At 42.3% G+C, this 12,365-nt stretch overlaps 1 protein-coding gene across 2 annotated transcripts; it reads left to right on the top strand.

The window, feature by feature from the left end:
- The first annotated feature begins 6 nt into the window (after positions 1–6).
- ARL5A (ARF like GTPase 5A) lies at positions 7–11,825 on the top strand. 2 transcript variants are annotated; one of them, XM_075512700.1, is made up of 7 exons: positions 7–328; positions 1,050–1,152; positions 2,370–2,430; positions 5,433–5,580; positions 6,752–6,835; positions 9,569–9,720; positions 10,236–11,825. In XM_075512700.1, the coding sequence occupies exons 4-7, from the start codon at positions 5,437–5,439 to the stop codon at positions 10,282–10,284; spliced, it is 429 nt and encodes a 142-aa protein (XP_075368815.1). In that variant the 5' UTR covers positions 7–328; positions 1,050–1,152; positions 2,370–2,430; positions 5,433–5,436; the 3' UTR covers positions 10,285–11,825. The 2 variants fall into 2 exon arrangements, with proteins under 2 accessions (XP_075368815.1, XP_075368814.1); XM_075512699.1 differs by lacking the exon at positions 1,050–1,152.
- The last annotated feature ends 540 nt before the right edge of the window (positions 11,826–12,365 follow it).

The following is a 12,365-nucleotide window of genomic DNA, read 5'->3' as shown; positions in this document are numbered from 1 at the left end:
TCCGCCCCCGCCTCCCCCGGCTCTACGGTGGCCGCGGGGTCGCTGGTCGGAGCGCCGCGCGTTGCTCTCCCCGCTCCGCGGCCGGCCCGGGCAGGCGGTGAGGCGAGAGAGGAGCGGGGCGGCGATGTCCGAACGTGTGCAGGCCCGGCGAGGCCCTAGCCCGCCTTTCCGCCGGCAAAGCGGGCGCTGGGCCGGGCCCTGAGCCGCCCGCGTTCCGGGAGCGGGTTAACCCCGCAGTAGGCGCTGAGGAGCCGGCGAGGCCCGGAGCTGCCCCGGCTGAGGATGGGGATCCTCTTCACCAGGATATGGAGGCTGTTCAACCATCAGGGTGAGGGCATAGGCGGCGGGAGGAGGTAGAGGCGGCGGCCTGTGGACGGGCCGGGCCTGAGGGCGATCCCCGGCGGGGTGAGGCGGCGGCTCCTCGCCGCTCGGACGGCGGCGGGAGGGCTCGGTGCGGCCGCGCTGGGCAGCGGGTGGCTGCCCGCCCTCGTACCCCGGCACAGCCGTGGCCCCCGGGGCTAAAGGGCGAGGCGGCGGCGCTCCCGGGAGCCTCCCTCCCTCCCTCGGGAGGCCCGGGAGGACACGCTGCGGCCAGAAAAGTTGGGGGGTTTTAACCTCCCCCCCGCCCCCCCCCGCCTCTAAGTCACCGGAAAGCTTATTTCCTGAAAGGTGGACGTTGAGTTGTTAACCTGGGCCAAAAGAATACGGCTGTGTGGCGTTGCAGCGCGTAGTCTCGTCTCGTCGTCTGCAGGGTATGCTTTATTAATGGTCCTAAGTGACCGGCCTCGGTATCTGGCAAAATCGCTCATTTGTGGAGTAGATGTTACGTATAACTTCAGCTTTGTAACGCCCGTCTCCTTACAGTGAGGTGTTAATGAGAGTTGTAACTTTACCTATAAAACACATGCTGACGCTCTTATCCGTGTTTATAAGGTCTTTTAAATTGATATTGAGTGAACTTAAATATGCTTCCACATGCGTGTTGAATGTCCCAATTATATGCCCATTAACACTTAGTGCAAATCCAACAAAATATTTTTGTCTTGTAGCGTCCGGCCCCACCTCAGATCTTCTGTTCCAGCTGATTTCCTAACATCCACTATGCTGGCAACACCACACCAGAAACAAAAGTTCCTAGTTATGTGGGGTCAGGTAAGCAGATATTTTTACAATATTGTGCAGTTATGCAAAGTTATTAAAACTGGAATTTATTTTTGATGGTATATAAGACAACTCTGCAAAACCACACAATATTGATAAAATCAAAACCAAGAAACCCCACTTACCTGACCCCTATCCCCTCCCTCTCTCCTCTGTGATAAATCAATGTGAGTGTGCTTTGCTGACAGAAGGAATTGATCGCTGGTCGTCTGAAGCTTGGGCAGACTTATAATGGCTTTTTGTTGCCCTTGTGGACCACTGGGGAGGGGAGGAAGAAAGCCCCTTCTCACAAAGCTTGTAGTTGCATGAATAGTCCCGTTGAAGCCAAGGTTATTTGTGCAAGTAAAAGTTGTGTAATCTAGCTGAGAGCAGGCAGCGCTTGCTCATCCTGGAAATCATAAATTTGAATGTGCTTGACAACACCAGCTGTAGCATTCAGATTCAATTTTGTGATGTACAGGAAAGAAAGTGCTAAATAGAAACAATAATCGATTCTGGCATCGAGCTCCAAAATGTGTTCGCATATGTGTCAGAGTAGTTTTGTGTAGTACTCGTTGGTTCATCTAAAACTAAATTGGGTGAATGCGTGCTGTAAAATATTCGTAGGCAAATCTGTTCTCCAGGTTCCAAACCTGCTGAAAGGAAAAGAGAACACTGAGGGAGACAGGTGTGGATCGCCCTGCTTACAGTGCGAATCAGCGTTGTTGTGGCTTTTAACAACTCTTTGCAAAGAGATTAAGATGTTGCAGGCCATAATAAAAGTATGGCCTTGGAAATGAACATTTAACACGTGTAAGCCTGTGTTCTGGAGAACTACTGTAGTTGGGGGGGAATAGAGAGTACAATCTGTTACAATCTGCAAAAATGTCTAGAAGCTTGGGAAAGGATTCCAGCGTGAGATTGCTCTAGCGGTTTAGAGAAGGAAAAAATCCACGTGTAATCTCTCAGAATTTGTTCCTGTAGATGTGCAGACGGGGAAAAATCAAGAGTCATTTACCTGCTCAGAACAGTACACGGGTTTGTACACCTCCACAGACAAACGAACTTTTAGGTATGGCCCGTGAAATGTGGCACCTGAAGTTTGGCAGTGTCTGCTTAGGAAATTGGTCAAAAATGTAACACTAACTTTGTTTCATAACACAGTTGTTATCGTGATAGCTATGTTATCGTGTTAACTATGTGATTTACTAGTGATATTTTTATTTCAGAGCACAAAGTAATCATTGTTGGTCTGGATAATGCAGGAAAAACCACCATTCTTTATCAATTGTAAGTATGAACTGCAGATGACGTTTCATGTATTTCAAGGTGTGCATTGTATATATTACTCTGACTTGTTGCCACTGCTTTCCCTGTTAGTTTTTCCTTTGAGAGCTTTACGCTGAAGATTGCTGAACGGTATAGGTGGCAGTGGGTCAAAGCATGTGTTTAGAGTTTGGAAGGGTCTGCATTTTGCTTGGTATATGAGTAAGTTTTTGTTCAGAGCTTTTATCTATCAGATTACATTGCTATTACCACTTAATCACAACTGCCTTTGGTGTTACCCTGGAGGCTGTTTGCCAGCTCCGTAAAACATGATTATATTGAGGGTTGGCCACAGGGCAATGCTGCTAAACTGATCCATGCTGCAGCATGTAAATACTAAACAAATTGTTTTGGGAGTAGCAAAGCAGCGAAGCCTGTCTTCTCCCTGCCACGATTTGTGTCCTGCGTACCAAGATGTACTGTCATGTCATTTGTGGTACGGGAGGAAGGCTGAGTGCTGGCTGAACCCAGCTCTGCGGCTGGTGGCAGCCCATGCTGTCATGCAGCTTCTGCCTTTAATAGTGGCATTGACTTGTGTTTGTCTTGCATTAACCTTGCTGCTGGTTTACGTGAGACTTGTACGAGCTTCATATCTCTGGTCCTCAGCTGCATTTTGATAAAAAGGTATAAATTTGTCCACAGACTCAGAAGCTTCTAGGTGGGACAGGCAACTCAAGGTCTGTTTATAATAGGAACAGATTTGAGATTTCTCACGTGGAGTAGTCTGGTATTAGGAAGCGTTCCTGAGTCAGTATCAGAAATAATTCCTGTTAAGTGATATGGCCCTACTAGTCCAATCCTACACTAAAAATATACTTTCTTAAAATGTTTGGGTTTTGTTAAATTATGATCTGCTTTTGCCTTTCTGAAACGTGAAACTCATGCAGCGTTTCCAGCCACTTATGCCCTAGCACACTCTGCAGAGAAAGTGAAAAGATGAAGGTGGTTGTCGTTATTTAAATCGGGAGTGAGAGATTTTAAAAAGCATAAATAGAATGAAGAATATTTCTAAGACTAGTAACTGCTGCAGCTGAGGGCCGTCCTCGGTGCATTTTAATGCTGCCTGTGTCTTTCCACTTCCTCCACAAATGTCTCATGATTCTTCTCATCTTATTTCTGCAGTCTCAGTGTTTTCTTTTCCCTTTTGTACAGTGGATCTCTATATGCCTCCTTCCTTTACACCAGTTTTAGCTCGACAGGACTTCCCCTTCTCTCCTCTTGTATTCCCCTTCCCCTGTTTGCTGTTTTGACTGAGCTCTGTAGGCATACTGTCCTCTGTTCTTCCTGCTCGACCCCTCCTTAAACCCTACCTCCATCTTTGCATATCCCATTTTTTTCTCTCACCTTTTCTTTGTGGCAGATGACTGTTCTAAGCATGAATGAATATGTTTGACTCTTATGAAGAGATGGGCAGAGATAACTAGCAGGGCAACTAGTGTTGGTTAGGGCACTGGCCGTTCCTTTGATGTCATGGAGGGCCACAGCAGACGTTGGAGTGGTGATTCTTCTAACCGATCACGACAGCTCCACAGACACTTCATTTCTTCTTGTCCTCGTACTCGGATCTCCTCCCTCCCCTCAGGTAGCAGTAGGATTTTGTGATCAGGTGTCTAGGAGTGCCATTAAGCTTCACGCTCACCTTGTTTCAGTGGGGAGGAGTGAAGAGTCCACCTAGCATATTGCAAACTGCGAGATGCCACCAGCTTGAATGTGAAAGGCTGCAGGTTCAGCCAAGGAAAGGAGATTCATGATACGTTTCTTCCAAGCATTAAAAGAACTCTGCTAAAACATGTTTTTTAAATATGACATCAGCCACAGGCATCATCTTATATCATTGTTATCCTTAATTTGATTTTATGGTTCTTTCTTCCAATCCTTCTCTTTCCCTTATATAGCCTCCCTCAAGTGTGTGTGGTGAGAAGGTTTCTGTTACATGCTGCTAAGACACTGGGTAGCTGGGATTCCTTTTCAGAACACCCGACCATCCCTTTATCTCCTCCATTCTCTATCCTCTTCAAGAAATATTCCAGCACCGTTACAACTCTCAAATTGCTGTCACTGTAACTAAAAGGTCTGCTAAAGCTTCAAAAAATGTTCATATAAAATGAAAAAATATATCAAGATTATCAGAAGAAAACATAATTCAGTTCTTTGAAAATGGTTGACGTTTTCCTTTAATTTTTTTGTATATCCCATACAGTAGAGTTTAAATAATTTGAACTTCGGGAGTATCCAGAGTACGCATTTGGTTATCACTATTGATGTGAAACTGCTTGTCTTAATGACAAAGTTGCACTCAGTATCTCTAAGTATCTCAATATTTTTTAAATACTAAATGTCTGCATTTGTCTCCCAAAAAGTAGTTATTGGACTGTGCTGAAGGGAGAGAGAAGAAAGTTTGGAGATAAAGTAACTGAATTGTGAAGAAGGTATGCCCGTAGTGCCCTGTACGGGAAGGAGAGCGAGATGCAGTACGTTTGGTGGAGCTGGATGATGAGTTGTTGTTTTCCTGCAACCTTGGAAATCTTGTGGCTTAACCACATTCTTGAAGCAGAACAACTGCTCTCCCCCATGCGTGCCAAAATCAGCCTGGAAAAAGAAAAGATGACTGCTTAAAACAGCTTCTGAAGCAAATATTCTCTCAGCTTTATGATTTAATTATAATACAGTTTTGTTCATGAATCTTCTCTCAGCTTTATAACTCGCTTATTATATAGTTCACTGTGTCCTTTTTTATTGCTGTTTTTATTTATTATTTTTATTTGCCCTCCACTGTCAAACCTGGTCTCTGTTTGCTGCATAAGGAGCGTTTGCTAAAATTCCCCCACTAAGCTTTCTACCTTGGAATAACCATCAGGTTTAGTTTTTATAGAAGTAGGTCAATTTGGAGTCCTAAAATGCTTGATAGTGCAGGTAACTTGTTAGTTTTTGCAGTTTCTCACTGAGTCGCTCTCTTCCCTCTGCAGCTCCATGAATGAAGTGGTGCATACCTCACCCACCATAGGGAGTAACGTGGAAGAGATAGTGGTTAACAACACGCGCTTTCTGATGTGGGATATCGGAGGGCAGGAGTCTCTTCGGTCTTCATGGAACACCTACTATACAAACACTGAGGTGAGAATGAACGCCTTGCTGGAAGACTTAGTGTAACTGTTGCTGGTGAAGGGAATACAGCGTACCAGAGATCTGTCTGTATCAGACACACTTCCAGAGGGCCGCATTCACCGCGCTTTGAATGTTACCGTAGCTACTTCAGGGTACTCCTGTTTTGATTTTTGACGTATCCTCCTTAGCAAGCTGTTGTACAACTCGCTTCTATGTTTCTTACGTCAGATGCGTAACAGGGAGTTGCAATGAAAAACAACTTGTTTGTAAGGATTCTGTTTCTGGGGATCTGCGGCCTGAGGGGAGGTGCTCAGTTTGTCTTGGTATTGCAGATCCCCATGTTTACGGGTCCCCTCTTGTGGGCCATGACTGCTCTGTCTCTGTAACAGGTACTCTAAAACCTGTGTAACCCCTCAGGAGTAAGACTGAAAGCCCAAAAGTTTTCCTCCCAGACTGTGGGAGCTCTGTCTTGCAAGCTCCCATGATCAATTTACTTAACGACCCCAAGAATTTTAATAGCTCTTTAGCGATGAAGTTGCAGCACATACACTGAACTTGATTAAAATAATGATTTAAGTCAAGGTTTCCTATGTGGTATCAATTGTGGTTTTAAAAAAAAGATTTATTTTTTTTTTTATAATAATTAACTTTGTTCTCCTGTGCTTCCCTATAAGATGCTATGATGTGTATTTGCATGTATGCTCTTGAAGCATGGAGCTTATGGGTTTTTTAAATCCCTTGCAAATATCTATTTGCATGTTAGTATTTGAAGTAGAGGGAGAAAGCTGGCACACAGTTTACCTTTTTAAGGCTGCAACAAATTATTTGAGGGATCTGTGTGCTACCTCAGTTATGCTAAGCAAAGAACAAAAACAGATCTGGGATTACAGAGAAACACTTGCTTTCAATATAAATTTTTCACTTGAAATTGGGCAATGGAAAGGCAAAAGATGTGTCAGAGCTACTTTTGTATACAAACCACAGCATAATTTGTAAACCATACCAGTGCTGCGGGTAATCACGCTCTGGCTGGGAGAAGTGTACCTGGAATAGGGTGATACCTGATAATCCAGCTGACTGTCTGGATAGCGCGATGGGAACAGTAATCTGTTCTGCTGACAAGTGTGTGGCCAGAAGGATAGAGTTTGTTCTCTGACTAATAACTTTTCACTTTTTAAAGTTTGTGATAGTTGTTGTGGACAGCACAGACAGAGAGAGAATTTCTGTGACTAAAGAAGAACTGTATAAAATGTTAGCACATGAGGTGAGTAGACCCTATGTTTTCTTTGTTTTAATATTTATTGTGGGTAAGATCTGGATGATACATGTTAAGTGAGGCGGATTAACACGCTGTTTGTGAGAGCTCTCTTATGCCTGCTAGCTGGAGACAGACCAGAATGGAGACAGGCCTCTCCATGGCAAACATTACCAGTCACGTTCTCCCAGCTGCAGGTAGTACTGTGTCAGAACTGTCTTGTTGCTGCTAGAGGCTCTGTCTTTTGTGAGGCTCACAATAAAGCTGTAAATTAATACCAAGTTACTCAAGAGAACTCCCACAAAAGTAGCTTTTCAACTTCTGAGTGCTTCAGTGAAACAGAAGTTAGGACCTATAAATGACTTCTGTGGTTTTTATACTTCGGTCCACGTTAACAGCTGAATGAGATTGTTTTAAAAAAACATTGTTTCTTCCAACAACTTAATTACTGGTTTTGATAGCTTCATGGTTGCTTGATGTTTTCTGTTTTCACAATGAAACAGATACAGCCTTAATAATATGTCTCATAGCAACCACTATAGAACTGAAGGAATGGACTGCCTATGGCTATAGTAGCTGTCATTCTATATGTACTTGGAATTACAGAATGAGAGTATGATTTGCTAATTTGTAAAGACCCGCTTTAAAATTGAGCCCTGTGTTGGGTGTAAAACTGAGCTGTCTGGGTCTGCTTCAGAAATAGGGGACTGACGCATAAGCCAAGGAGCACCTATTGCATGACCTGAATGTCCCAAAGGCTTCATCTGTCCGTGCAGTGCAGCAGGACCAGAGCCCTGATTTTTACTAAAGACGTGTTTATATAAGCCTGACTGCTGCTGGGACTCATAAGACAAATTTAATGCAAACTGGATCAGTTTGTATGAGATGACACTGAGGACACTGAGCTTCCAAATTTAAGTGTCAGAATACAAAGATGTGCATAAAATTGATGGCATTATATCCCAAAATATTACATCTATATTTAAACTATAGCCACTGTTTAGTAAGTGACTGCAGGAAGGGCAAAGACTGCCCATGTATTTTCTTTGAGTGATCAGGGTAGTCTAAAGCATTTGAGAAAAAACAAGTGCTTTGCCTAGTGTCTTGAATTTCTAATTTTTGGTATTTAAATTAAAATTATGTTTACTCTAATAAAATAAATTCTAATAAGGTAGGTCTGGCTTGCTTGGTTGTGGTGAAGTGTTACATGTGGCACGGGCAGACTGTTGCCATTGGGTCTGCTGCTGTCATAATTAGAATTTCAGAGATGTACTCTTCAGTCTGTTGCAGTCGCAACACAAAATTGCATCTTCTGTTTTGTAATCTGTAAAGGAAGATGCAGAAGTTGTTAACGAACTGAATTTGAAATGAGGGAAGTCTGGAACTCCAAGCAGCATGAATGCCCTTGGTTCATGTTGGGAGACTATTTCTGTGCTCTGAAAGCGCCCGTCTAACAGTAAATGTGCCCATTGTTTTACAACAGGATGTTGTCAGTATATTCTGCTAACTCTCCGGGTGCTATGACATTTGAAGAGAACAACAATACGTATAAGCTGAAACGAAAGTCAAATATTTATTTAGAATAGCTTTTCCTTGCAGTCCTTGAAAATCTTTTCTTTCTGCTAACCAGTTCAATTGAATTTCTGTTAAGGCAAAATTGAGTTGCCCAGGTCAGTTCTAACTATTTTCTGGACCAGTAGATCGTTTGGGAAGTAATTTTACTGCTTGTAAAAAATTAGTCGGCCTGATAGGCATTTAAGTGAATGAGTTGGCTTGGCTTCCTGGGAAGACCTTTTTACTTTTGGAGGGACAGATTTTCAATAATATGTGCCTGTAGTGTAATTCTAAGCTTGGGATAAAATAAGCTTGGCCCTAGAGTCACTGTTCTCAAAATTGTTAGTACTGATGTTTTAAATATTGCATGGGCCTTATGAAGAAGTTTATTGTAATGTGCTTGTTCATGCAGATGTCCATCCTTTGATTCTAAAGTAGTGTAAGTGATGATTTTCTACAAATTCTGTGTATCCTCTAAATAAAATATTACTGCAGCTTGCTTTACACTGTCAGTGGCAATCTTAATGCTTCTAATGGATGGGATTTCCCTCGCAGAGGGCTGCTGCACAGGCAGAGCATACTTCTGGCTCTGATGACCCGTGGTGCCAGGCTGGGTGCCAGCACGCACGCTGCCGGTGCTCACTGCAATCAGGCTTGGCAAGGTTTTACCAGTGCTTAAAAAGTTCTGGTGGGGTAACCCACTGTTGCCCCATGTAAGAACTGCTGCACAGTCTATTCATTTGGTACTAAAATCACTCTTAACGGTATGGTAATACATAAAAGTGTGGTGTGTACACACAAAGCCAGGCTCAGGAGAATGCGGTGGTTGGTTTGGATACGCGGGCAGGAATGACCTGCAAGGTCAGGGTTAAATGGAGGCCTTGCCTGTTGGAGGTGTGTGGCGTTATTGCAACTGCACACGTACAGAGATACAGGGTGTCTCCCATCCTCACGGAGCACAACAAAATATTGCACGTGCTTTTACAGATCATCCTAGGCAAAAATTGGACGTTTGGTCTGCTGGATCAAAGGATTTTCTCAAGTTGCGTGTCAATCAGCCTGCAGCATTTTATAGGTTAGGGTTTTGGGGGTTTTTTGCTAGGGCTTAAGGTTCTCTACTTTGGTATCACATCTTTTGCCTCTGAGGGCTGATCTGTAATCATCTTCTTTTTATTTCTTTCTCCCTAGGACTTAAAAAAAGCAGGTTTGCTGATCTTTGCTAACAAGCAAGATGTTAAAGAGTGTATGACAGTAGCCGAAATATCTCAGTTTCTGAAACTGACTTCAATTAAGGATCACCAGTGGCACATTCAGGCATGCTGTGCTCTAACTGGAGAGGGGTAAGAGTTATTCTTGTCTGTAGGAGGGGACTCTTGAATTATTTTGGTATTTTTATTGTGGCGGTTGGTTTTAACACACATTCCTCCCCTGCCAATAGTAATCTTACACTTAAAGATTTTGGGGCTCAGAGCATACTGACTTAGGATCAGTGTGATCTGAAAACCAGCTTTCACTTCAAATCCACAGTCTCACCTCGCAGTGATAAAACTTTATATGATTTGGGCTTAATGAGGGCAGGGGTGGAAATGACCTAATATCTCTTCTGGTTTATTAAGAATAATTGTAATTAGAGAAAACTTCAGTGTATGTCTTGAAGTGCTGGGATCTGAAGTCTCTCACCTGTAGATTGCATAGTAAGATCTAGGAAATACTGTGCTCCGAGTGGATTGTTTCTGGAAATTACTCCTTCAGTCAGAATTACAGAGTTCTTAGGAAGAATTTAAATTGGTGCCATGGAATTTTTTTTGAAGTTATCCTGAGAAGTATTCCTTAAAATTCTCCATTTTGTTTACAGACTCTGCCAAGGACTCGAATGGATGATGTCGAGACTTAAGATCAGATGATTTTTAATGACTTCTTTGCACAGACATTGCTCCAAAAGAGCTGTACCCATGATTACCTTCACAGTGGCAGAATTAATGGGTTAGATGTATTTATACTGAACTGATTTCAACTTTATTTTCTACATAGATGCACACACACATACGTGTATATAAATTAAGACCATTCAGCAAAAAGAAAGATGCAGTCGATGGCTCCAGTTTGGTTTCCTGTTTGTTTTCCTCCGAGGATGCGTTTAAAAGCTGTGATCAACCTTCTTTTCAAGATACAGCCACTCAGAACAGTCCAATGTTGAGCGTGGTGAAGATGAAGTGAGAGGAACGAGCTTTTAATTTTGAGTTTTATTATTCCATTGTACTCCTCTCTAGTTGAAGATGTTGGCTTCATTATTCCAGTAAATTAGCAAACAAATCAATGGCATAGATACCAACTTTCCAGTATTTTTAAGGTTACCGATGTTACAAATGCAAAAATATTTTCCTGTATGTGTACTGTACATATTTGTGGATATTTATACCTCAATTTTAGGTTAATTGCAATCTGTTCAGACCAGTGTGTAAAGCGGAATCAGTATGTTGACGGTAGTACTAATATTTGACGTCGCCAACGTGTCACAAGTTCTTTTCCTTTGTTATCTGTATGACTGTAATGTCCATCAGACAGTTGGCTCACCACAACTTTATAAAGCAAACTCTCTCTTAAGACCATTACTTGTTTCTCACATGGCTTTTCAGTTAGGGAGGATGCCATAATGGATTGGGGCATATTGATTGAGCTTCAAATTACAGTGTCGGCAAACAGTAAAAATTTGCCAAAGAGTTTAAAATGAAATGGATTTTCTTTTTTTATTGTAGTCATCATTGGATTAGGTGATTCCAAAAAGCGCATGTCATGCTGTCCTATGGTACTGCTTTTCTTTTTCTGCAGTACTGTTCATCTATGATTCAAGTTTAATAGAAGTACCTTTAGCTGTCATAAAGGGAAAAATGTCATCATTTTTTTTTCCTTAACCAAAGAAGAGGCACAAAAGTATCTTTAAAAATCCCACTGGAACCTCGCAAAACAAGGCATACTCTGTATTCAGTGTTTTTCAGGGGAAGGCACGCTTCTCTCTGATAGCGTGAAATGTATCTATATCTGTATGCAATGGATGGAACTGGGATGGGGAGGGGGAACAAAACAGATTACACTACTTGAAGAGCTGTAAGTGACCCCTTGATCATGTTCCCACAGAAGTTCCAGGGCAGTACTTCTTGAAAATATAACTCCCTTGCATGGTCCCCAGGTGAGTTGCAGAGAAGCATCAGGACACTATGTGATTCTCTTTCCTTACTGTAGTATCTGCTGGGATGGATGTCCCATAGAGAAGTTGTTCAGAATTACTCTTTCAAAGGATACAGGCTTTTCCGTGGGAAGATGGTTGGATGGTTTGAAGCGTCGTCAGTATTGTGAAAGTGTACGTAGCCTTAATCATAGGCTTTTATGTTGGAGATGTACGTTTGGGGAGTAGAGCAAAACGAAATAAAATGTTGTTTAAAATGTCCTTCCCTTTCTTAGCTCATACATCTGATAAGGATGGAAAAGACGTTTTAAAGAAAAAGCTTAGTTTGACCTTTTTAAGGTGCTTATCTTTGGTTATGGGATAACCTAGTCAGCGCACCTGCCTTCCCGCTTGCCTGCTTCACTGGGCATCATGTGAACTTGTGGGGAAAAGAAGGGAGGCAGTTTCAAAAGTCTGTATTTAACAAAGGCAGGTAAGGAATTTAACTTTTTAATATATTTTTGGTATCTCTTTACGATGCTCACTGGCTAGGGAATCTGCTGTCTTTGTTAAACATTTTAATGTGTACATGCATATATTTATAGTGCATGCACATAGATATTGGTATTTAACTGGTGTATTGCAAAATGTATAAATGTTTGAAGAAATAACAATTTAATGCAAAGACTTTCTCAGTTTATCTGATAGTATCTTCAAGAAACGAGCTCTGTGCACACTTGCATATGAAATGGAATTGTACGTTTTCTAGTCTTAAAAAAGAAAAAGCAGACTTGCTTATAAACCTAAGTGTTTGGGTTTCGA

The sequence above is a fragment of the Mycteria americana genome, chromosome 9 (genome assembly GCF_035582795.1).
Source record: "Mycteria americana isolate JAX WOST 10 ecotype Jacksonville Zoo and Gardens chromosome 9, USCA_MyAme_1.0, whole genome shotgun sequence".
NCBI lineage: Eukaryota > Metazoa > Chordata > Aves > Ciconiiformes > Ciconiidae > Mycteria > Mycteria americana.
Note: the sequence above shows the minus strand (reverse complement) of the source record. Positions and strands in the feature narration are given on the sequence as shown.